Below are 26,320 nucleotides of genomic sequence, written 5' to 3'. Positions count from 1 at the left end.
ATCCTAACCGAACAAGAGGAACACTCAAAAGAATTTTGATGGAGATAGTGAAAGTAGATATAAACTCACTCTCAATAACATTAAGCTTGACTTTAGGTGGTAGAAAGAAAGAAAGAAAAAAAGACTCATTTAACCAACCTCAAATCTTTGGATAAGGTTTTGTTGTTGTGTCACATCCGTGACAACAAAATATTCTAAAATCACGAAAAATCTTTGAAGATCATGATTTGGCAAGATGACAACTTTGCCTCCTAAACAAATTATGCTTCATCAAAGGGAAATAAGATATGGCAACCAAAATCATACACAAAGATTAAGATAAATTACATAATCTCAAAATTGATGACGTGTCCATGGTACATATACAAATCGAGATGCCAAAGCTATTTTACATAAAAGTTGTCTTCGCTCCATCGAACCCATTCGAGTATATAAAGGCCTGTAAGAGATGAAATTGTCACTTCAGACGACAGCTAATGATCTGCCATTTATTAAACTGGCAAAGGTTGGAGTGCAAGGGGGCTTCTTAGCTTTTGGCATAAATGGTATTTTACTGAATGAATCCTATATCATGTGTTGTATAGGTTACTTTGTTCTTTCCTTCTCTGGTTTCCAAAATATCACGAATACTTCAAAACCCCTCCGGACTATTGCTTTCCTCCTCTTGGGTATTTGTGTTTTCTTTATTTCGCTTCTCAATTCAGTCCGGTGTATCGTGACTTAGGTGGTGCCTAAAAATCAGGATGTCAGATGATCAATCCAGAATTTTTTCACCAGTTGAGAATAAGTTCCAGACCACAGTTCCAACCAGATATAGACCAACTGAAACCTTGAAGACATCATCCCAAGAACCTGAAAATCATTAGGTGGAGAAAGTTATAAGACATTGCAAATTAGGAATCCTAAGTAACTAGTATTAAACACCCATAAAAATACTGGATTGCCCACATGTATATGGGTCAGAATTCCTGGTTGTAGGACCTACATGAATATCATATTGGACTACCCAACCATATCGTGAGTTCACCCTACTGTGGAGACCTTTCTCGGAAAAAAATATCAATTTAGTCTGACATTCCAACCTGAAAAATTAACCTGTAATTGAAAATTTTGGACTTCTAAATTGAACTGTTAATTCAAGTCAAACTCTTCGTATAGTTTACGATCTTGGAAAAAATTTATTTTCAGCAATAATGTTCACCTCAGTGAGGACAGTTCATCATATATGATTGGATTGTCCAACATGATATTAATACGGGCAAGCTGATGAAGGTGGATTTTTTAATCCCAAGTCCGGTATAACCACTCAACAGACTTCACCAAGTTGGCATCTTAAGAACTGTTAGGTGTTACCACCGGATAAGTCTGTTTTTTAACGAGATCAGTAATTCAAAAGTGAAGGTAGGTCTTGAAACCAAAACTTTGATGTCAACACTCTTACCTACTCATGAAGGTGGCACCTTTGTATTTAGATATTAATATATTTTCTAATATCATACTGTTTATCCATATTTATACTTTATGGCCATTAATTAAATGCGAGGGTTATGATCAAACCGTGCTGCAGGATGTAACCAGTTGCTGCAGTCCCCAGTACTCCTGCCAGTACCCCGGCAGTGTTTGATAGACCAAGCAGTACTCCCTGTATAAAGTTACGGAAAGAAGAAACATGTTAATTCCTAAAAGGGAATGCAAGTACTTGTCATGCCACCCATAACTGTGTGGGATAAAAAAATCTCTTAAATCATATATATGGTGTCCAAATCATGGCCAGGATAATTGAGACAATCTCGAGTGTAGAGCTCACCATTCAAACCCAATTTTTTAATGCGGCACCACTAAACGAATTGTAGAACATCAATGATATTCAAAGGATTTAGAACTTACAGCATATCGAGGGCCAATGTCCTGATGGTTTGAATATAGACCAGATTGTGAAAATGCATCAGTTCCCTATTCAAAAGAAAAATGATAAATAGTTAGATCGAACGCAGACTTGAAGTGAAAGAAGTGTACAAGTACAATGAATTTCAAGTTGATAGAGCCTCGTCATAAAGGCTACACCAATAGGTTGAGAAATCAATTCCCAGAAGACATCACACCCCAACAATGTAGCAAAGCTTCCACAAACAAAATTATTCGACTCTATCCGGAAAAAAAAAGAGGGTACATGATTTTACAAAGAATTTTCATAACAATATCCAAAAGTTCTTCTAATCTTTAACAAACTATTAAAATATAAAATAGAAACTAATTAAAAGACTCGAGAACTGAGATTCCAGAACTTTCCCATTTATGATTTCTGGTGAGCAAATCAACAACATTAGCCATAGTTAATTATTCAGATATCTGAGCAGAAGCTCTTGAAAGTACATGAAATTATCTATTCCCATATCTTTACTTCTATGGGTAATAAACATACAAACCTGACTGCAGGCCATGCATAGAACTGCCATTGCAGGAGAATTGATATGGCTCAACTGAGTCAAAAAGAAAGCCGGACCTAGAAACCCGATTGTCTGCATGATCTGCAAGATTGTAATGCAGAACAAGTTTGTATCATCAAAATTAATTGAGATTAAATGAACTGATGATGCCTTCTAATTGTTCACCGAAGACTGGTTAACAAAGAAAAACCAACAAAAATTGTAAACCAATATTTGGTAGATGAAATATACCAACCACCAGAGGAGAACTGACACTTGTTCACCAAACTCTTGACCACCTTCAATCTCATTGTTTTTCAAGATCTGTGAAATCGTTTCTGCTGAGGCGTGGATCTCAAAAAATTACGAGATTAATGGTGGAGGAGCAGAACACAGTTCAACTCACTTCTGTTGGTCCATATATTCCCATTTTATATAAATAGGTTCCAACTTCTGATGAATTTAAATATGATAGAAGCAATGATCATCTGAAAATATACTAAAAGAAATCAAGTGCACATGTGACCAGATGTATGAAAGCTATAGACAACAATAACCTTTATATACTGATATCATACAAGTAGTAGTGTATCCCTCACATTCTATGCTAAAGAACAAAAAGGAAATTGATAATACCTTACGAACAACAGTGACAGATAATCCTTTACTAACAAGTGTGTCCGCAATCCACCCTCCCAAATTTGCGGATATTGCCATTGTAAGCCAGGGTAAAACGCATAAAAGGCCAGATTCAGTGAGGTTGAACTTCAAGACCTAGAGCGAAATTCATTATAAATGAGAGAATAAAGTTTATTAGTTGATGCTTCTATTGGAATAATTACAAAACAAAGTGTTGTATCATAGAAAGTATTTATAACTATTTTTCTACTAGTTTCCACATAGTCCTTTGAAATAGCAGTGTATAGAATATTATGGACATCAAACAAGAGTTCCAGACAGAAATATCAGATTTTAACATCAAATGCTCCTCTTAGATTCAAGGTCATTACCACCCGGACCAGATAAAACTGGTTAGAAAATTCCAACCTCTAGATTTTAATAGAGTACCACATCATTTAGAAATGTTGTTTCTGGTTCAGGAGCATTTAGCAGTACTACCCCATAAAAGTGGCTGAATTAGTAAGACCTCTCCATACTACTTTAAATTAGTGTCAGCCACAGCCCCCTGACGGACAGTGAACACTCAGACTTAAATGAAGGTGCCAACTTTGCTAAGATGAAGGTGCCAAACTTAGCTAATTCAAGGGTTACGTAATCCAAAGTAGTTGGGGGGGGGGGGGGGGGGGGGGTCTTACTAATTCAACGAACTTTCCATTGGTGTGGTACTAAAATGGCTGGCTTTTAGGTCGTTCTTCTGAACTGCAAACAGGTGGAATCTATTGATTCTTGTTGTTGAGGCCTCATTTTTTTTTTTTTCAATTGATGAATATCTACCACCACCACTTGCAACATCTGATAGGTCACAACTAAATATTTACAGTTGTTACCATCCTAACAGGATGACAGAAACTGTAAAGTCGAAATTGTTTTCACAAGCGCAAAACCAGTGTTAAATGGTAAGTGTTACCTGGTTGTAGTATGTTGGCATCCATGTGAGAAGAATGAAAGTCCCCCAGTTGTGGCAGAAGTGAGAGACTATTAGAGCCCAAACAGGTGGCTTTGATAAGATTAATCTCCATGGTATTGCCTTAACAGGTTCCCTGGAAACACTGTTACTAGCAATAAGCTTCTTTTCTTCGGGACGAAGGTCAGGGTCGTCATAAGGTGAGCTGTAAGCCTATAGAATCAATTACCAAAATAAGAAGTGATATCAGGAAACTAAGCATAAAAATATTCAAAGGAGGCAGAGCCACCATGTTGACAAAAAATGTCTTCGTGATATTCAGTGGCAATTAAATAGGCAACTTCATTGTTCTTATGTCAAGTAGTAGGAAAGCCCAATAGGAGACACCTTCCAAAATATATCTTACACACAAGAAGTTACACTCCTCACCTGCTGATATTTATCTATTGTTCATGCCCAAACCTCAAGCATGCAAATAAATTAGTAACTTCTTTATTCATGAATAAAAGAACCTAAAATGCACTTGCTTTCTTCCTTTTCTTTTCTTTTTGATAGATACTGAATATATATTGAACCCAAAGAACTGGGGCACATATCCGAATTCAGATAGGAACAATAAATGAAATAAGATAACATGAAGTATATAGTCCTACACCATGCTTTGAAATACGCATTATGTAAATCGTAATATTCCAACACGTGAAATAACTATGCTGTCAATAAACAAGAAAATGCAAAAGATCCATATGTTACGTGCAGCTTTCTTAAAATCTTAAGAGAGTAAAAACAAATTTTCAAGTCACTAATTATTTAAATATTAGGACACTCAACTTACCATATACCCTCCTTTTACAAAATTAATATGAACTACCTCATACTTGTCTGGTATAGAACAATACATCTTTTCATTTAAGTGATTTCAGAATTCAATGAAAAACTTATAACCATTGATCCATCCAATATATAGAGTAGAAATAAATTATAGGAAGCAGAAGCATATGTAACTTCTTAGCTATCAATATATCAAATCAGTGGGTTTCCATATGGTAGGAACTAGGAATGTCCATTAATTTCCCTAGAGGCCTTAACAAAGAAACATGTTGATGAAAGAAAAAATAAAAATGACAAGAATTAAGCGTGGTGAGAATTTACCTTAGTCAGCCACATTGCAAACCAAACAGTTCCTAGTGAGCCAAAGGAGTAGAAGACTGATGGCCAACCAAATTTATGTATCAAAAATGGTGAGAATGCTAGACCAGTTACCGAACCAAGGTACATGCCACTGTACACCAGTGCCAAAGATCTACTTCTTTCTGCTACAGGAACCCACTTGGACAGAATATTATTCATGGCTGGCATGGCAACACCCTGAAAGATGAATCAACCTTAACTTATAGTCAAACAGAACAAACAACGAATAGTCGACTCATGGAACATAAAAAAGACAACCTGACAGAAGTTCCATGAAGTAATGTAACCAATATTCTCCCAAATGTAAATTATATTTATTATCTCTAGTAAAGAAAAAGAGAATTAAGGAACTAACCTCACCAATACCCATGAACGCTCGCACAACAAGTAAGAAAGGCAAGCCAAGCTTAGCAGCAATAGGTGTGAGAACTGTGGCAATAGACCACCAAATAACCCCAAATCCCAAGACAGCTTTCCCACCAACTGTGTCTGCCCATATACCTCCAGCAATCTACAATTTAGAATTAACAATTAGAAGAAATACTATATGAAAGTGTTCTAAACTTAGCGTAAATCAGAAAGAAACTGGCTCATACACATCAAGCAGTAGAAGCGTGATTCCAACATGGTAATAACAGAAATATAGGTCTGCTGTTGGCTTAGATTTATGATTTATCACTGAAGAAAAGTGTGAGTCAGATGTTAAGGTACTTCCGTACCGGTTTATCTGAAAAGCAGACAACAATTTTTTTTTTAATATTTGAAACCTAGAAGACTATTGCTTGCTTACTGGAAAACAAGAAACATGTTTAGTTCTCAATACTTTGTTATAGTTTAATGTAGATAAAAATGCACGAATATCAACTGGAACTCAAGAAAACAAATGTTGCATGAAGCCAATAATTACTTTCAAATATGCCCCATTTAATATTACTGTCAGATACACAAGTAAATCTACCACTGAGAAGCAACCATGCAAGGCCATAGTAGCTCTTACTAATAGGCTACTATTCAAGATCGTGTAGGGAATTATAGAGACTCCCCAATCTTAAATAGTCAGAAGCAATCCCAATTAAAGATTTTCCTAGAATTCATCTTCACATGCTCAATGTTGGAGGCATGGTGCCTAACAGCTTATACATTATAATGGCCAAAAAAACCAGCAATTAGAATAACAAGCTATTTATAACGGTTAATTAACATTCTATTTCTATAGTTTCAGAAAAGTCTTACTAGAACATATTTTCTAATATTTAATTTAGTTAAAATTTTCTAATTCTTGAGTTTGATGAGTAAATTACTTAGTTCAGGAAAAAATAATAATAATTAATAAAAGAATATGCAGAATTGTTGTTTTTTTTGCAAAAGCTAGACTTAATATTAAAAGACCTTATTCATTCAAAACATGCTGGACAGCAATGCATCAGAATATGGCGAGGAAATGAATATCACTTTAGAATTCAGAGTTAAAGGAAGGGGAATATAGAGCTTTCAAAGCAAAATAAGACGGAAATTAATAAATGTAAATAGTAACCCACCTGGGTGAGAAGGTAACCCCAGAAAAAAGAAGATTGGATCAAACCAACAGTTGTTGGAGACCAATTGTACTCCGCCGACATGGGAAGAATGGCAATGCTCATATTAACCTGTCAACACAACAGTCTTTCAAATATATAAATGGAGTTTTCGATAATATCAATGCTCTCCTAAGCTTACGAAAAAATTAGGCTAGATAAAATTTGAATAAAGACTACAAAACAATAATAACAAAGCATAAACATTATAACCACAACCAGAAGACGAGAACTTTTACGTGAACAAGCAAATACTTGTCATTTAGCTGTATTTTTATCTAGAATTCCAAAGAACCACCTAATTACAACCTTGATATGAAAAGACTGATAAGGAATAACAGTATTTATTTGTTTTTGTTGTTTTTAAAGCATGAATGATGACGGTTGTTGTTTTCTTTTTGGAAGTAAAGATTGGGGTTAGGCAGACCAGCCTCCCCTGCTAACTTCCTAGAAAAAAAAATGGCAAAGAAGTATATTTGCACCCGCTGACATCATCTAAAATAATTTGAGAGAGCACGATGGGAAAAACAAAAGAAAAAAAAGAAATTTTCATTTATATTTTAACAAAATTGAGACCAAAAATCAGCAGCCCTGTTTGTCTCCCAGAAAGTGTAATGAATCGATAATCACTCAAACTTTTCCTTAATAGCATAAATGTTTCTGAGACAATATCTGAACTGCCAAAGCCACTCAACCTTTTGTTAACGTGCCATCTGCAGCTACACAGGATCTGTAGACCTTATGCAATCAACCCTTATAGCATCCTTCATTAAAAAACATACTAAAGTGTCTCCACAAGTTTTGATTGTTTTTTAACAAGACCTCTTTGGCAGAGATGTTCCATCTATTTGGGCTCTTCTTGGTATGCCCATAAATTGCCACAAATCCATGCAAATGAATATATTTGTAGGGATTCTTGCACTGTAAACTGAAAATATTTGTGGAGAATCAAGCATCTATGTTTGCTTGGTGACAACATCTCTAATGGGAATCATACATATCAGTAAAGCCAACATTTTTAAAAATCACTCTGTGACAGTAGAGTCTCTCAAGCCCACCATCACCATCTCTCCAGCACCAAATGAGCGGTGCTAAATCAATTTCCAAATAGCTTTTCTTGTATTTTTTTCCAGTTTGGAGCACTCAAGCCCATTATTATTCATTAATATTTTCATTCGCAAATTTGCCTTTTTGACAATTTGGTTCCACACCAAGAAGGGCCTAAGTAGAAGCACATAATCATCAAACAACATGGCTCCATGAACATCAAATAGAGAAATACTAACATCAAAACACAGCCAGAATCTCCTCCAGAAATCATAACCCGAGACAGAATGTGTTGTGATATGTCTAGTATTCTTGTTGGGCTTGGGCTTCAAGAGGCAAATGAGAAGTAAAGGGTCCTTTTTCAAACGTAGGGTATATATGTGTATCAGTAATGCTAGCCTTACTTGGTAAGATTGATCGTCAAACTCACGTTGTGGCAACCAAAAACATGATCTGATGCCACAGGTACGTAGAGAACAAAATTCCATAAACTCTAAAAAAAAACTTTAAAGAGGTTATTTTCACTGTTAAATTTTAATTTTAAATTTGGGAGTTTGGTGGCGGTTCAGTAGCCGGCCATCTTCAAAACCTTGGATCAAGCCCAGAAAACTTTTTTTTTTAATTATTATTATTATTTTATCTGAGTTTTTCCATGACATCTAGAGGGCTGTGGGGTTGGATTGCCAATTTAGTAATCCATTTGAGCTCGATGACCCTTGTTTTTCTATATGTATTCTCAGCCTTCCCTGCCAAACCACATAAATCATGTGTTCTTTGTGTGATTGTTTTCGCTTTTATTTTTGCTCCTGTTACACTTCCGCACAACAGAATGAAACTCCAAACCTAGTTTCAACCTTTCAACTATTGAAATTGAAATTAAGTAAAAGTCCTAACGGAGAAAATCAATTTCAGCTTAAGTACATCACTGTGACTACATTTGTACATGATGATAAGCATCTCTAATCCATAAAACAGAGAATTCGAGAATAAAGGAAACTTACTCTATCCATATTGCAAAGCAGAAAAGCCGAAAAACAGAGAATTACGATCACCCAACGTTTCGGAAACTGCTCCCACCATGGAACTTCAGCTTTAAAACCATCCTCATCAATGGAAACCTCACGCAAACCATCTGGAAACTTAAGAGAATCTGGTGCAGAGTCCGCAATATCGTAAGGTTCCGACTTCACATCAGCTCGAACTCTCCCAACTTCCTGTAAGTGCGAAAAACCTTCCCATAAACCTAAATTTTTTGAAAGAAGACGAAATTCACTTTGAAGTTTCGGAGTTAGGAATCGAATTCGCTTTTGGTGTCTAAAATCTGCAGAGAAAATCTTCTTTGAAAATCTGGAATAGTTGGAGTTGGAGTTGGAGTTGGAGTTGTTGCGTTTGTGCAGAGAAGTGATATTAGGCGTGAAAGGCAGAAAAAAGACTCCTGCGTCCATGGTTCGTTACGTGGGAGTGTTTTGGAGGAAATTTTCGAAAGCTTCGAGAACGTTAATGGAGGGGGAGGGGAGAGATATTAGTGAGTACTGGTTTTCGCGTCGACACGTGTCTGTTGTGGCAACAGAATTTTATCCGAAAGGTTGGACCGTGGAGGTAATGAGGAGAAAACAGATTCGGATATTGGATAATATGCCAGTAACGAAATATCGGAAACCGTTACATTGTTTACGATTTTTTTATTTTTTTATTTTTAATTTAGATATACCCTCACATTTTAGTAAATATTAGAGATACCCCTGTATTTTGAAGCTGATGAGATTCGTCCATTGGCCTCAGTTTTCTTATAAGAATAATTAGGGCTATCAATGGGCCGGAGTTTGGCCCGATCAGGCCCGTTGATGGATCGGGTTTGGATTTATTTCTTAGTCCATTTATTTTTCGGGCAGGGCCAACTCTGTTTTATTATAGGGTCGGGTTTGGGTTTTTTATTACAGGCCCGTTTAATAGCCCGACCTGCTATACTATATTAAAATATATTACATAATAATTTTTTTTATAAATTAATAATGGTGGTCATAAAATATTATTGTATAGAATGAAATTTATTTTATCAAATCTAATAATAAAATATTATTCTGATCAATTTATTATTATATTGTATGCTTTTGATACAATAAAAAGTGGTTAAAAAGGGATTTGGCCCAACCCACAAATGGCCTGAATATAGGTAGACGGGCTATAGATGCATAGGGCTTGGACTAAGATTTTATTTGTTAAGCCCAACCCAGCCCGATCCAATATTTAGATGGGTTGGATTCGGGCCAAGTTTTTTAACCTTAAAAGGCCCAGACCATTTAAAGCCCGGCTCAAACCTGGTCAATTGACAGCCCAGGAATAATGGGAAAAAACCTAAGTCACCCTATTGTTTTTGGGTCTTGTTAATAATTTGAAGGGCAATAAATACACCTAGGGAGTAAGCATTGGGCGTATTTTTGGTATATAAAAAAAAAAAAAAGATTTTTAAAGCATTTTCAATACAAAATTCAATCTCCCAAGTGTGTTTATTGCACTTTAACATGTACCATAATAACAAATAACTACATTTTTTTTAAAAGTACGTATTTAGAAACTTCAACGATTAAAATAATAAAAATTTATCTTACAAAAAAAGGAGTACATTCTTACGTTTTAAACTCATTTTTTAACATTTAAACATGTTTTTTCATGTTTTAAACACATTTCTTAATAATAAAATAATAAAATCTTATTTTTTGTGCGTCAGTAATTTATTTGTATAGTCTTATGGTTGTTTGTGATTTGATTCATAAATGTTGTTAAATATGAGATTTGATGATGGTGTTTTTGGTGTTATGATTTTTTTAATTTTTCAATATTGTCTTATTCTGCTTAAAAGATTGGTTGATGGTTAAACGTTTTTTTAGTATCATAGAATGTCTAATTATGTATAGAAACATGTTATCATGCATAGATATTCAATAGTGTTTTTATTCTCAAAAATATATTGAAAGCTTAGAATAAATGTCTAATGTATTTTTGTATTACATTTTCTTTTTAATATCTCGCATATATTTTTTATTTTTTATTTTTTATATTTATCTTTTTCCTTGTTTTTTTCTCATTTTTTTTTTTCATTTTTTCCGAAGGTTTCCATTGCCGTTTTGAATATGAAATGATTAAAATACCCTTACCCTCAGTTTTTGCTAAAAACCCTTCGATTTTTTTTATATCAATAACCCATCATCTCCAACTTCAATCTATTTCATAAATTTAGAAATGAATGAGGATTCATCGTAGAATTTAACTTATTTTAAAAACCAAAGATTTGGTTATGTCTAGTATTGGCCTTGCAATAGTGACAGGGATTTGCTTCCTCTATACATGTGTTCAAAATTGAGTGACCTATGGATTTATCTTGTTACACCTTTGAAAACTTCCTTAGGGTCAAGACGTGCAATTGCATGGACTAGTCTCATCTCAAAAGAAATGTCTGACTAGTCCTTACCTTTGTTTTCATAAAAGAAGGAAAATCTTTAGTAACTTATTAGTCTCAAAATACGCAAAGCGTTTCTTTTGTGGGCTAAAAGAGGTTCCATTTTCCTAATTGAATGAGACTTACTTGACCTATATCTCTATTTGAGTGTCAGGATATTTCATGATCATGATCAACCCGAACCACAAAGGTCCAATAGAAACCAAGGCCAATATTCAAATTACAATAGAACCAACAAAGAGTGTGTTATTTAATTGATCCATTGAAGACCATATTTGATCTCATTTTTATTAATTTAAAACAGGTTTCCAGCTAGCCAAAACCGATGATTATCCAGTTGAGGCCTATCTGAAATGAAGGTGTTGCTCCTCATTCTCTTAAAGTGAGGTGAGAATATCACCTCTTCTCTTTGAGGCAAACAATCAAAGTTGTAACTTTTCATCAACAACACAATTAGGCAATTAGATTTTTCACCAGATGGTAACTTCTTGAAAGTATGGTAGGGCAATTTTAACCTCTCAATCAACAATTTACTTATTAATATCAAAAATCATGATAAAATGACGTTTTGTTTACCCTCTTTGACGTGGTAGGGCATAGAACCATAGATCTTATCCTTCAGGATACACAAGGAAAAAGATCTAAGGTTTTGTTCACATGCCACATCAAAGAGCCTATAATGAGCGTCAATTTATCAATTGTCTAATATCAAGTGTCGTTAATTTTAAAAATGAGTCATGATAATCTGATGCCCTCTCTGACATACACCCCCGTCACAGAACCGTAGATCATTTGTCTCAGGATACACAAGAAAAAGATTTATGATTCTGTGTATTTTCGAGGCAAATGATTTCGGTTCTATGATGCAGGCGTATGTCAGTGGGGGGGTGTCTGAAAATCATTATTCTTTATAAATAACCAACGGAACGTTTCTTAGTTAAAGAAATAGTGGGAGGATATAACCCATCATATTAAGGTGTATGTAAATACATTAAATCATATTTTTTATATTAATAATTATTAGATCATGTAAATAGGATATCTATGTTATTAACTACATGTACCTATCATTTATCTACTTAATAGATTAAAAAATCCTAAGATGGTAAGAACAGCTGGATTTACTTAACTCCCCAAGTCACAACTTCAAATCTCTATAATCCCTTTCACTTAAAAGTGGGTATATTAACTACTGAGCACGTGCTAGGTGGTTGGTATGTGTGGCCCGACAAAGTAAAAGAAAAAAAAAGAGCAAAAAATAAAAAATATCTAAATTGATCCCAAAAAAAACTTGCATTTCGCCGAGAGCCTTAGATGTTCATTAAAAACTTTTGTGTCCAACATAGTTGGACCCAGAAAAGACATACGTTATGAAGACCACTGCACAAAATGAAGAGCCCACCATCACCTCTAGTGATTGCAAGTGCAAACAATGTCGGCAGTCTTTGTTTTATTTTTTTTCTTTTTAGCTCAACAGTGTCGGTAGCCTTTATGAATAAGAGGAAAGCTTTTTTATTCTCCCATCTTATCGTTATACCTTCACGAATCACGAGCCCAAGGTCTTCAGATTTCAAGTTCTAACGTTTTGATTGGATGAAATTTTCACTTTTAATTAAGTCATTGGGATGTCACGAATCCAGAGGAAATCTAAATGGGGAAACTAATTTATTGCACTCCAAGTGACATGAGATTTTCATCAAAGCGGGGAATGTTTCAAACATTGGAATTGATTGATGAAGTAAAAGAAATGAAACACAACTTTTTCAAAAGAAAAAGGTAAAAATCTAGATGTCAACAACTTTAGTCAAAGTCAAGTTTGCCCAATTACCCCTTTCTCCCTCACATTCACAAAATTTATTTTATTTTTAAAGAAAAAAAAACTAATAATGTTGGAATGATCTCAAAATTGACATCGATTCACACTTTGTTGACGAGGAATTGTGTACCAAACCATAGATGCTTTTCATCGAGATATCAATCTTGAGGTCACTCTAGTACGGCTCATCCATGTTGTCTAGAAAGGTTGTTCTTAGAAGTAAGTTGAAAGCATACTTTCTCTTTCCATCTTTCTTAAAAGTAAATCTATTAGTCATTCATCCTACTTTAGTTAAAGATTATTCTTAAGTGATCATGTGGAAGGTTGGGATACATCATTTGATGGATCCCACAAATAATCACAAATAAATTCTATTAAGGTCACACCAACTTTTATGTATGAAACACCAATTCTTTTGAATTTAAATAGTAGTTTACCCATGGAATGGTGTGTTATAAGTAAAATTTGTTGCAACTCTCTTTTTTCCCAACAAATAATCACAATTTTGCAATCCTTCAATTTTTTTTCTCTAATTTTATTACCAAAATTTTATTAGATATAAGATTTGAAATTACAAGAAACAAACCACCATGTCAATCATACACCTCGAGCCAGTTATTCGCTTGATACATTGTGCACAGTGCACAATGTCACGAATCATAACAAGAAACAATGCCCTCTTGTGACTTGCAAAAAATGAGCTTATGTGAAAATAGTTACAATTCATCAGTATTATTGACTATGGGGTCGTACTACTGGCACCCACCATATATGCTCTCGATGCTCACTTACTCGTGACCTAATTTTGCATACTAATCTTTACACCTACTTACTAAAATTTTCAAAAGTCACCGTACAAACTTTGATAGGTTCAAAATTGAGTTTGTTTTAGTTAATTTGATAGGTACCTACCAAAAATTATAAAATCAATTCAATATTTACCGACATACTAAACTCAAAGATTTACACAAGAAAATTGTGTTTAGTGGGTACCTACTGAATATTACAAAACTAATTCGATAAGTACATATCGAATCTCTACGTATAGGTTTGGTAGGTACTTACCGAACCTTACAATTATGATTTGGTACTAGCATACTGAAATGAAGATTTCAGACACAAATTTTCTCCTATGAATGACTTCGACTCGATTGATTTTTGAAGTGTTAAGATATTAAAAAAAATGTAACATTAAAAAAGAAGAAGACCATCGTTGAAACTTAAAACCCCTATTCAACCTTTCTAAATGCAAAAGAGAGAGAGAGAGAGAGATGTGAAGAAGAAGAACAAAACAAAGAAGATGGCATGACATGGTTAGGGTTCTCATTCGGTAGATAGATGGAGAAGATGGTAGGTGTATAGAGTAATTCAATAGGGGTATAAGTGCAATTTCATTTATCTTTTTTCTTTTTTTAAAGATTCCACTTAAGTGGGCACCAATAGCATGAGAAGAAAGTGATTTTAAACAACCCCAAAACTACAAAATTGGGATGTGTAACAATTTTCTGATAATTCACTAACTTGAATCTCAAAATGTATGTAATAGCAAAAATTACTGGAAAAAGAAAAAAAGTTGGGCAATGGTATGAGGACAAAGACAACGAGAGAATGTAAAAGATGAAATAATAAAAAGTCATGCTGGAGTGACCTCAAGATTTTACCTTGTATCGTACTTTCATGATGGGGAAGTATGTAAGAACAATATGAGGTGAAATCATATTGTATGATTCCTACACACTTCCACGTCAGAAAAGTACGATGTGAGATAAAATCTTAAGGTTACTTGAGCATTATCCAACAATAAAACACATTCACACCAGACATCCATAATCATTATCGCTAACATGGGTGTCGAATCATTCATTTGCAAACATATAAGTACCTATATTGGGCACTCGACATGAGAATTACTTTATGGACAACATTATCAACCATAGTTAGAGTTATATATTACAAGTCATTGCTTTTGCCATAATGTCAAACAAGTAGTTGTGATTGAGTCTACTTTACATGGTTTGTTCATCTTTTCACCTCCAATCACTCTTAGGAATGTGGAGGGCATATTAGGGATTTTACTTAATAATTTGTTTTAGTAAAAGAAGTTAAGGAAAGAAGAGGCAGAGAAAAACATAGAATTATATTTGGGCCAATAGAAGATTGCATGGCCCCGCACAGAAAGAAAGCATTTATCTCACGATATGAACGGAAAATCTTGGCTTCAATATATCGTGCAAATTTGAAGTAATAATTATTCTTTTTTAGAGTTGAACTTCGACAAACAAACAAAGACATCGATAATGCTGCAAGACATGATCTCACAGTTAACTGAACTCTTCTACTTTATAGAATAAAAATCATATTGATTGGTGATATTTAGACAATAATGTAATTACATTAAAAATTATTCAAAAGATATAACTAAATAATTCTCTTTAAAATACTTCAATCTAACAATTAGTAGTAGAGCTTCATGCAAGTCCATCAATGGTGTATGAAGCAAAAACGTTTTCAAGTTCAAGAAATTTAGTTAGGAAAATTCAATATCCGGCCTTCCATAATTAAAAAAGAAAAGAAAAAGGAAATTCAAGACTTCCAACATGTAATCCTTAGGATTGTTTTAATAAATAATGTTAGAATCCAAAATTTTGAATAACAATCGTGCTCACTCCGCATAATGAATAAGAGTAACTCCAACGGGACTCTTCATAATCACCGGATATTTCATTATAAAAAGTCATTTTTGATATTCAAGATGTATGCACTCCAATCATGATTTTCAAAATGACTCCATAAACTTACAGTCAACGGTCATCTTCATTTGTCGTCCAAAGATAAAGAGAGAGAGAGAGAGAGTCTCACTCTCTTATTTTGTCTAACAAAAAAACTTCTTTCCAAAATATTTTAAAATGAAGAACCAAATGCATAGTGCATTAGAGTTCCTTCAAAACCCTCTGGTTCTTCAAAATTGCAGTTTGGAGGGGCTGTAGAACTTGAGCATGAGTGCGTTGGAGTTGTTCTAAATGTTGAGATAATCAAGTTACATATAGTTTAATAATTAGATAAATTACAAACACTGCAATTATTAATTTGCCAAAACTTCTCACGATATGTTTCTAACCACTTCAACCCACTATGTAAAAATTAAAAATTTTGACAAGAAAATTCGACGGGCCAAAGCTCACAAATTTTAAAAAGTGAATTTTGACAGTATATGGGTGTTGAAATTTTTTATGATCTCTAATTCGACAGCTTAGAGTCATCAAATGTCTCTCATCCTCCATTAATTTAACGGTTTCGATCCATCGAAAAAAAAAATTTAACAATGAAAATTTTGACGCCTTGATTCATCAAATATAGACTTTTTTCACATTGTGACCACTTGATGAACATGGAAAAATAAAAAGAAATAACAAAAGACAAACAATTAGGTCTATATGCAATCAATATTGAAAAATCAGAAGATGATAAAGGCACTATATTTCCTTATTGGATTGGAGTTCAATTTATATTTAAAAGGTAATTTAAAATATTAAATCCAAAATATTTAGTAAATATTAATTCTAATATGTCTACTTGTGCAGCTACCGACCACGGCTAGGGTTGTCAATTAATTGCATCTAGGTCAAATTGAAATTGCAGAGTCGATTTGCTACCAATCCAATATGGATCAGATTGGACTCAAAATCTGATCCGATTGAATCAGGTTTTACCGGAATTCAATATTGGGATCCAATAACAATCAAATCAAGTCTAGATTGAGCCAAAACTGATGTGATATATAAGATCAAAATAAATTCCATATATTCAAAACAAAATATATATTATATAAATTATATACTTTCACACAATTTGCGAATTAGATCCCGACTAGATCATAATATCGATGATCCAAAACTGATCCGATAAGATATTGGATTGGATCCTAATTGAATTTTGGGTCTGATCCAATCCATTGACAGCCCTAACCACCACCACCATCTATTGACACTGAAATTACAAATTAAAAGAAACATCTGTTTTTTTTAAAACCCCCCTCATTGATCATGATATGTGTTGTTTGTGGGGTATTGCAATTTGCATGTATGGAGGGATTTGGGTGAGATATAGTGCTGTAAGAGGCCAATTGCCTCGTCCCTGCTAGTTGGGGCCTATGATCGAGAACCCCGTCATCAAAAGAGAGATACTTGGTTCAAATATAACTTGATCATCCTAGTCGACGCAATTTTGATTTAATTTTAACCAAAATTTTTGAAATTCCATTAGGCTACTATCAACTTTTTTATTATTTTAACTATTATTATGATGGGCTTTATTAACAAGCTTGATTTCAAGGCACGATGAAAATGGTAAATCACATCACATAATGAACATAGATTTTGTATAGAGAAATATTTTCCTATCTAACTTAGTAAGTGTTAAAACCTTACGAACGGTCATTTTGCTCAAATGGATTACCACCTCAGCAATTAAACACCACGGCCCTCTAAGTTGCTTCGAAAAACTCAAGATCCACAAAAAATTTCAAAAAACAATTTTATTTTTTAACTTGATGCAAGGTTTTGAAAATGGACGGTTGTTGAACTTCCACGTAACTCCCAAACTTAAAATTAAAATTTTACCGTGAAAAATATATCTTTTTTGTTTTGTTTTGTTTTGTTTTGTTTTTTTTTTAAAGGACCATAGTGAGGGTGAAATTTTTACTAACTTAGTTAGTAAGGGTAGTCAGACTCTTTTGTATGGGAGAATTTTATTTTATTTTCTACCATTTTTTAGATCTCAGCTAAGGAGAAATTAATCGAAGGAGAAGTTCTAAAGTTACTCGCGTTCCACCGACTCCCAAACTTTATAAGTCTTTAATCTTCCATGTCCCCACCTACGTGTCTTTTACATTCTTCTCTCATCATTTATTCAACACTCTTCCCACTCTACTCTCAAACTCTTCTTTCTTTCTTTCTTTCTTTCATGGATTTATCAGAACAACTCAAATTCCCTTAACAATGGCGACTTTAAGATCCTTCTTCAACACTTTCACTTACTTTGTTGTCCTTCTCTTCCATCTTGGTTGCTTTTACTTCACAAGCAACAACAATTCTCCTTCATCAACAAAGAAACGAAAGGTAAACCCTCTCTCTACTCTCACTTCTCCATCTCATCTAAAACCCCACAAACCCTTCTCCTCCTACCTCAAACGGATCTTCTCCTACAAGAAGAATCAAAACAAAGACAATAACCCAACCACAATCACAACTACCCTAGCGGCCTCAGCTAGATCGTCCCAACAATCGATTATATCAGTCGTAACGCCACCCGATACAATTGAATCGACTCCATCTCGCAAAAGACGACCTGGATCTATCTCAGATCTAGATTTCTCTCTCGAACAACCTTCGTTTCCTCTCCGAAACGATATCTTCCCTTGTCCTACATGTGGAGAGATTTTCCACAAAATTCCTCATCTTGAACAACATCAATCGATCAAACACGCAGTTTCAGAGCTCTTCGATGGAGATTCAGGTAAAAATATCGTTCGAATCATCTTTAAAACTGGTTGGAACGATAGAGAGAAGAAGAACCCTAAAATACATCGAATCCTTAAAATCCATAATAGCCCAAAAATACTTGCGAGATTCGAAGAGTACAGAGAGTCTGTGAAGTCGAAAGCAGCGAAAATCGGTGTTCGAAGAAGAGACGAGAGGTGCATCGCAGACGGTAACGAAATTCTGAGGTTCCATTGTTCAACTTTGATTTGTAATTTGGGACAGAATGGGAATTCTAGTATTTGTTCTCAGCAGTACTGCAGCGTATGTGGGATCATACGCTGCGGGTTTTCAGCAAAAATGGATGGAATATCGACACTCTCAAGCAGCTGGAGAGCACACGTGGCGCTACCTGATGAACTGGAGGAGGAATTCGCTTTCATGAACGTGAAGCGTGCGATGCTTGTTTGTCGGGTCGTAGCGGGTCGGATCGGTAGTGATCATGGGGTTGTTGATAAGGACGACGCCATGTTTGACTCAGTCATCGGTAGAGATGGTGGTGGGACCCACAACAAATTGGAAGAAGATGAGCTCTTGGTCTTTAATCCGAGGGCTGTGCTTCCTTGTTTCGTGATTGTGTACAGCGTCGGCGGCTGAGTGTGAGTGTGAGTGTGAGTGTGAGCGCGATTTTTGGCAAAATCTTTATTTCTTTTTGTTATTTTTGTATATAATTTTAATTTGATAAAAGAGAATATTAAAAAAAAAAAAAAAAAAAAGAGAATTATGTTAGCCATGGAATGTAACAGTTTGGTTCCATAAGTTATGCTTTGTTTCTCAGTGACAAAGTTGTGTGGTGGTAGTGTTGTTATGCGTACTGTAGTACTTCCATGTAACTTTCTTTCAATGAATCTGTTGTGAGTTGTGATCTCTCTCTCTCTCTAACTTCTTAATCTTCTTATCAACTTTAAAAGTCCATAAGATGTTCAAGATCCTCTATTTGTTCTAATTTTCTAGTTGTTATATGAAAACATAATAAGCATGATTTTAAATTTCTTCCTAGACCAAGACAACTCATACGATACATCTCCACCAATGAGATGGATGGACAAGGCAAACGTATGAGATGAGATTTAATATCATGGCTCATTTGTCTCATTGTTGAACGAGACAACTCAAACGTATCGAAACATTACGTCAAACGAGTTTTAAAACCATGGTAACAAGAGCAAACAATAAATACAGACGAAGACAATCACACAAATGACACAAGATTTATGTGGTATCGAAAAATTACGTCAAACGAGTTTTAAAACCATGGTAACAAGAGCAAACAACAAATACAAAGGAAGACAATCATACAAATGACACAAAATTTATGTGGTTCAGCAAATTACCCACGTCAACGGAAGAGAGGAAGATAATTTCACCATCAACAATAAAGATGAAACTTACTAGTCACAAGAAACATCACAAAGCGAGAAGAAAAAAAAAACATCATAACCCTAATCCCAAAAATACATGTAAACATATAGTTTGACTGACTGGGACTTAACCCACTCCACTTGAAAAAAGGTCCCTATGATATTATTTTGCCTCTTGAAGCCCAAGCCCAATAAGAATACTAGACGTCTCTGCCTCCATTGGTTCCACATCAATAGGGGACCTACAATGTTGATGAATTTTGGGGATATGTGTAGGTTATTTTCCGAGAGATAGTAAATGGCGATAGAATAAGTAAAAACTAAAAGAAACAGACTACAATAAATTGATATTTGAGTATATTACATATAACCATGGTTTAAAATTGTAGTATGTATTGGTCGATACATATTGGTATCAGCCAAAACCTATACAGAACATCGACTCCAAAATATTGAATGTTTCGGAAATGTATTGGTTTGTATAGAATGTATTGGTCAATATTATATCATTTTTTTATTAACCAAAACATTCAATCGATACAATATTTTAATATAACTCAACAGACAAGGTTGTTGATGAGTTCCACACCTTGAAATATTTCTCCATGGCTTGCATTGGTCGCATTTTTCATTATATTTATATTGACTAGTATCACTAATGTCAATATGCTGCTTACTACCTCCAATTTAATTTTTTTTTGCTACCTCGAATTAATTGTAATAAACTAGTTCATAATCAATATTATTGTTTAATATTAACTAACTAATCGATATATGTTTTCATGATTGAAGCTTGGAAAAAACTTTGAAGCTCGCGTCTTGCTTCAAAATTTATTTAGAACCCTCTTCCTTTGGATTACTCGTGGTATCTCCATGGATGTATCCCAAATATTAAATAAAAAGCAGGGACGTGTCATGTTACGAGGAGGGTACCTCCAAAAATTTGAACTTCAAAGTTGGACTCTTGAAGTTTCTTCTCCTTTGAAGATTCAGGATTAATCTTGTATTTATGATGACTAGGCCCATTTAGTTATTATGATGGGCCTGATTTATATTTAATACTGGGCTTGGACTGGGACTAGGCTTATTGAGTGGCCCAACTCGATATATTTATATTTTTCAATAGTCTATAAAGAGGTCACGAGTTTAAGTTTTTTGTAAGTATCTTTTACTAACAGATATATATGTGGGTTAGACCCCAAATAGCCTAGAATACATGTGGGCCGTGTTTGGGTCACCCTTGGACCTTCACTTCCTTTTATTAGGTTTGTTCTGGCCCGATAATTAAATGGGCTGGTTTGGGTTGAACTTAAACGGGCCAGGCATTTTAAGCCCATCTCGACCCACTAATACCTCACTACTTGCGAACATTATATCTTCCTTCGATTGGAAGGCTTATATCCACAATTTGATCTAATTTGGCCTAATGCAAGTGGCCTATGAGTAGCTAAAAATAATTAACAAGGGTCATCAAGGTTGATCATGGCCATCATATGAGGCCAAAGCTTATTCCATCACTGGCCAGCCCTGTAATTATTTGTATTTTTTATTTTTTTTACAATTATTTATTTTAGTAAAATAAATAAATTAATTATTTACCAAGGCTTATACCCACTATTTGATCTAATTTGGTGTTATTAGTTATTATTTTTTTCACTCCAACATGATTGAATCTATTCGTGTTGATGCACATGCATTACTATTGAGTTTGCTGGAGTGTCATTAAAATTGACAGCGTTTCACACATTATTGATATGGAGGTGTGCACTAAACCATATATGCTTCTCACTCGTTTCTCGATGAAAAGTATTTATGGTTCTGTGCATACCACCACGTTAGCAATGTGTGAGACAACGTGAACAAAACGACATAAACTTTAATGTCACTTCAGCATTTTCCATTACTATTTACTAAGATGTGTGTACATGCACTTAGCAATTGAAAACGAAAAGAAAATGTGAAATTAAAAGAGTTCCACTAGCCTTACTAGATTAGTAAGAATTTCACCCTCATTAAGTGTCTTGGAGCTCAATTAGTGGCATTAAAAAACATGACCCAATGCTTCAAGGTTATAAAGGATAAAATTCTATCAATTTTGAAAAAAAAAAAAAATTTACCCTTCAATTTCAAAGTTAAATTTGAGAGTTATATTTTACTTCAGTAACTATCTAATTTCAATATCTTAGATCAAATATATATATATTGTTTTTTCAAAAAACAATTTATCTAAATTTTTCGAAACAAATGAAAGTGCTATAGTGTTGGATTGCTGAGGTGATAATCCATTTGAGCAAAACGACTCACTAAGACTCAAATCTTTAGTAAACTAGGTAGAAAACTATTTCTCAAATTAAAATAGAATTAAAATCGGGTAAAAAGCAGATTACTCTCAGCCTTAGATGCATTCGATAGTGACTCCATTGCCGTACAGCGCTTTTGGGTTTGTCGACAGCAGCCTTGCTTGTCTACTTTAACAAGGACCACAGGTTTCTTATGTGAAAAATTATTTATTTATTTAAGAGATAAGAGAGATAGAGACACAAAGATTTATTAAATACAATTTGACGGCACTTTTGGCAAAAAATAATAATAATTAAAACCTGAGGGATAGATATCATAAATCGGAAGAGTTAACATATAATAATTACAAATACTAAGATTATGATAAGCTGAGATATAATCAAACCACCTTGTTTGTTTCTTTATAATTTCAACAATTTAATTAACAAAAGCCATCTTATTCGACGAAAAGTATCCGTTAATATAATATATTTTAATTTCTGATGCAGACGTTTGCGGCTATGTGATTTACTTGCTTGTTTATCTTAGATATTTATTTGGAAGAGACCACTGGCACTAACCACCCACTACAAAGAAATACCTCCCATCATAACACGAGGAGTTTAAGAAGATAGACTTATTATGGGGGAACATGTAGGGTGGTGGAATGATTGATCAATTGTATCAATCAGAAAAAACCATCTGTCGAGGTAAAAATCTGATTAATTCTTTATACCTCAAGACATAATTTGTTGATCATGATGAAATAGTACACAATCAAACGAACATCAAGAAATATATCACAATAGAGAAAATACACAAGAACCATCTGCCGAGGTAAAAATCTGAATAATTCTTTGTATCTCAAGATATAATTTGTTGATCACGATTAAATAGTACATGATCAGATGAACATCAAGATATACATCACAATAGAGAAAATACACAAGAATTTTTATTGGGTTCATCGTTCAAATTACGTCTCTAGACAAGCAAAGTCAATTCACTATAGTAGTTTTGTAGTTTTGTGTTAAAGATAAAATGTGCAATTTTTCCATAACTCTCTCTCTCTCTCTCTCTCTCTCTTATTTCTTCTTTGAAAAATGCTGAAGTGATATTGAAATGACGTTGATTCACACATTGTTGATGTGGATGTGTGTATGGAGACATAGATGCTTTTCAACAAAATGCGAGTGAAAATCATCTATGGTTCTATGCTCATCTCTACGTCAATGATGTGTGAATTGACATCAATTTTAATGTTACTCCAACACAACTCTTCTCTTCTCATTTTTCTTTTGACATGTTCCTGTAGAATGATGTAATTTTATTTAGTATGGGATCTTTTTTGAGTGTTTTAGTTTAAGAGTGAAAAGTGAGAGAAGGGTATCTAGTACGTCCAATGCGGGTAGATTGTTCGTTTGGGAAACTAATCCTCATTTAGTAGGAGATTAAGTTGTAATGGGTAGTTATGAATTTTTATTATTTAACTCTCAAAATTTGTATTGGAAAACATGGAGAGTTCACATTGGTATAAGACCATGTTTTTTCTTTTTCATGATTCTTAAGGAAGATGCTAATTTGTCGAGGAAAAAACATGGGAAGCCATTGATGCCTCAAGATTTATCACGACTCTAACCATTTGATATTAATTTGAAGTTTAAAAGAGGAATTCATGGTAAAACTTTCACCAAAAGCTTGTAGATCATATGAATCACTTTATGAAAATAATATCGGGCCACACCTGGTACTAAAGCTCTAAGCACCATACAATAATTGGCACAATACTGATGCGAGATTGTCATCTGAATGGGAAACTAACGTGAACATATGTAGCTCAATTGTATCATTTCTGAATCTGATGGTGTTGAAGTGAAAGCCAATTCACTAATTTATGGTGAGGATGTAAAAGAAAAAAAAATTATCATATGTATTCCTATAAAATGTGTTTGTGACAGAGAATACGTTCCCTTAAGTATATTCCATGAAGAATTTATTGTCTGATAGTACTAATTAGAGCAAACCTTGATGATCATTGCAGGCTTATATCATGTCTCAAAAGATTTTGTGGGGAAGGACACCCTTGTCCTTTTAAATCGGATGCTTCGATTACCTCCATCATTCTCTTTTTTTTATTCTTTAAAAAAAAAATTCACTTTATTTTCTTTTATCTACGATGATGTTCGAACGACTATTAACTTAATTTAACTGAAAGACTGATACCAATTCACTAAAGTTACAATTGACTTACATCACCACCATTCAAGTGGTGTCTTACATTACTAAAGATCCTAATCTCTTATCATGGGTTTCCCATCACCCCCTACTACAATAACATTTATGCCAAATGTCGTACTATATAATTTCCCATTCTATGTGGAGAAACCCCTTCCTTACTAACATAACTATAAAAAGGCCTTACAAAGCCTCATCTACCGTTAAAAAAAACCTTGAGGTTTATAATGAATCTCAAGGACTCTTTTATGAATCTTGAGGTGGATGAGACTTAATAAGGTCTTTGTTACTCACTATCTTAGTAAGTCTAATCGAACTCTTCTAGTTGCAAGTACTATTAAATAAATAAAATGAATGATTGTTTCACCACCAACTCTCTTAAGTTATAATACACTGCTCCTATCACTAGCCAAATATAATTTAATAATGCTGACAAGTGACAATAGAAACACCACCCACCACCCAACATGGATCTTGTTTTTATTAAGAATTTCTATAAAAGACAAGAAGATCCTTAAATTAAATTTCTTTTATTTCTCCATCTGACATGATAAATGAGTACAAGGAATGGGGTACATTTCTGCATTTTCTGAACCTAGGATAAGGATGTGGGTACAGGTACCTCATTCAGTAGATTGGAAATGTATTATTTTTTAAGACTGACTAGTCTTACTAAGTAGTAAGGATTTCTCCCTTATTAAAGGTCTTTGGACTCACCTTATGACATCCAAAAACATGATGTTACGCTTTAGGATTGTAAAAAACAAAGGTGTAAGAACTTTAAAGAAAAAAATTCAGAAACTATTGAATTTTTATTTTAAATTTGAGAGATAGGTGGAAATTGAGTAGCCGATCAATTTCAAAACCTTGGATGAAACTCAAAATAAATTTGTTTTTGAATTTTTTTTTCTTTAAATTTTTCGATGAAATTTAAAGCGGTGTGGTGTTGAATTTCTATAATGTTGTAATCCATTTGAGCAAAAGCTCTTAATAAGGTTTAAAATCTTATTAAGTTAGTAAGAAAAGAGTTTTGATATTTTTTTAATATCAATATTAAAGGAATCATATTTGTTCAATTATATTTAATATTTAAATAATAACGTAGAAATAGTAGCAGTGAAACATTATTGAATCCTGCTGTTGTTATAATAGAAAGTGAAGTGGCCTGAGGCATGGGAGAGGGATCAAATGACCATCTCTTCACGTGTCTAGGGCGGCATTTTCTGCCCTTAGATTATTGAGGGCACAACCTTAAGTCAAAGCATGTAATTAGCTAATGTGAGATAAGTTCAAAGGTTGAAGAAACAATATAACATCTGTAAGTAAGTCAAGGAGACCATCACAGAGAGAGAGAGAGAGAGAGAGAGAGAGAGAGAGCACCCACCCATTCACAAACCACCCTCCCCTCCTCTCTCTCTCCCACCCACGCAAAAAGAAAAAAAAAAAGAATTTTTTTTCTTTATCTTCTCAATTAAACGACAAATTTGATTTATCAAATTTTAATTTTATGAATATTATGATTATATTTTGATAATTAAGTCAATAGAAATTTTTGTAAAATAGTCGGATTTTTATAAATGAAAGTCAGACATTATTACCTATAAACACTTTTATTTTTATAATTAAAAAAAATTAATATCTTTAATTATATCATATTTTGACTTAGTTACATCAATTAAAATAAAGTTACAAGACTTTTTTTATAGACTTCGTATAGATTCTTTTGCACATGATGGGTACTATTTCAGTGGTATCGCCATTTTATATAAAAAGTAGAAGACGTGTAGGTTCTAATGCTAGGGACTACGTGG

General features: G+C 33.9%; 2 protein-coding genes across 2 annotated transcripts; one reads left to right on the top strand and one right to left on the bottom strand.

Annotated features, from left to right (window-relative positions):
* Positions 1–303: 303 nt before the first annotated feature.
* Positions 304–9,396, bottom strand: PHT4;1 (phosphate transporter 4;1). Its single transcript, XM_086444953.1, has 10 exons — positions 8,825–9,396; positions 6,741–6,848; positions 5,558–5,713; positions 5,164–5,379; positions 4,015–4,224; positions 3,063–3,200; positions 2,427–2,528; positions 1,888–1,953; positions 1,558–1,642; positions 304–852 (listed from the first exon to the last, which is right to left on the bottom strand). Exons 1-10 carry the CDS (start codon positions 9,266–9,268, stop codon positions 755–757), a joined length of 1,623 nt encoding a protein of 540 aa, XP_086301079.1. The 5' UTR covers positions 9,269–9,396; the 3' UTR covers positions 304–754.
* Positions 9,397–17,990: 8,594 nt separating this feature from the next.
* LOC147399549 (zinc finger (C2H2 type) family protein) lies at positions 17,991–19,500 on the top strand. The gene has a single exon (XM_086444952.1). The coding sequence runs from the start codon at positions 18,094–18,096 to the stop codon at positions 19,228–19,230; it is 1,137 nt and encodes a 378-aa protein (XP_086301078.1). The 5' UTR covers positions 17,991–18,093; the 3' UTR covers positions 19,231–19,500.
* Positions 19,501–26,320: the final 6,820 nt, after the last annotated feature.

Source organism: Akebia trifoliata, chromosome 6, assembly GCF_017979445.1.
Source record: "Akebia trifoliata isolate Shusen 1 chromosome 6, ASM1797944v1, whole genome shotgun sequence".
Classification (NCBI taxonomy): Eukaryota; Viridiplantae; Streptophyta; class Magnoliopsida; order Ranunculales; family Lardizabalaceae; genus Akebia; species Akebia trifoliata.
Note: the sequence above shows the minus strand (reverse complement) of the source record. Positions and strands in the feature narration are given on the sequence as shown.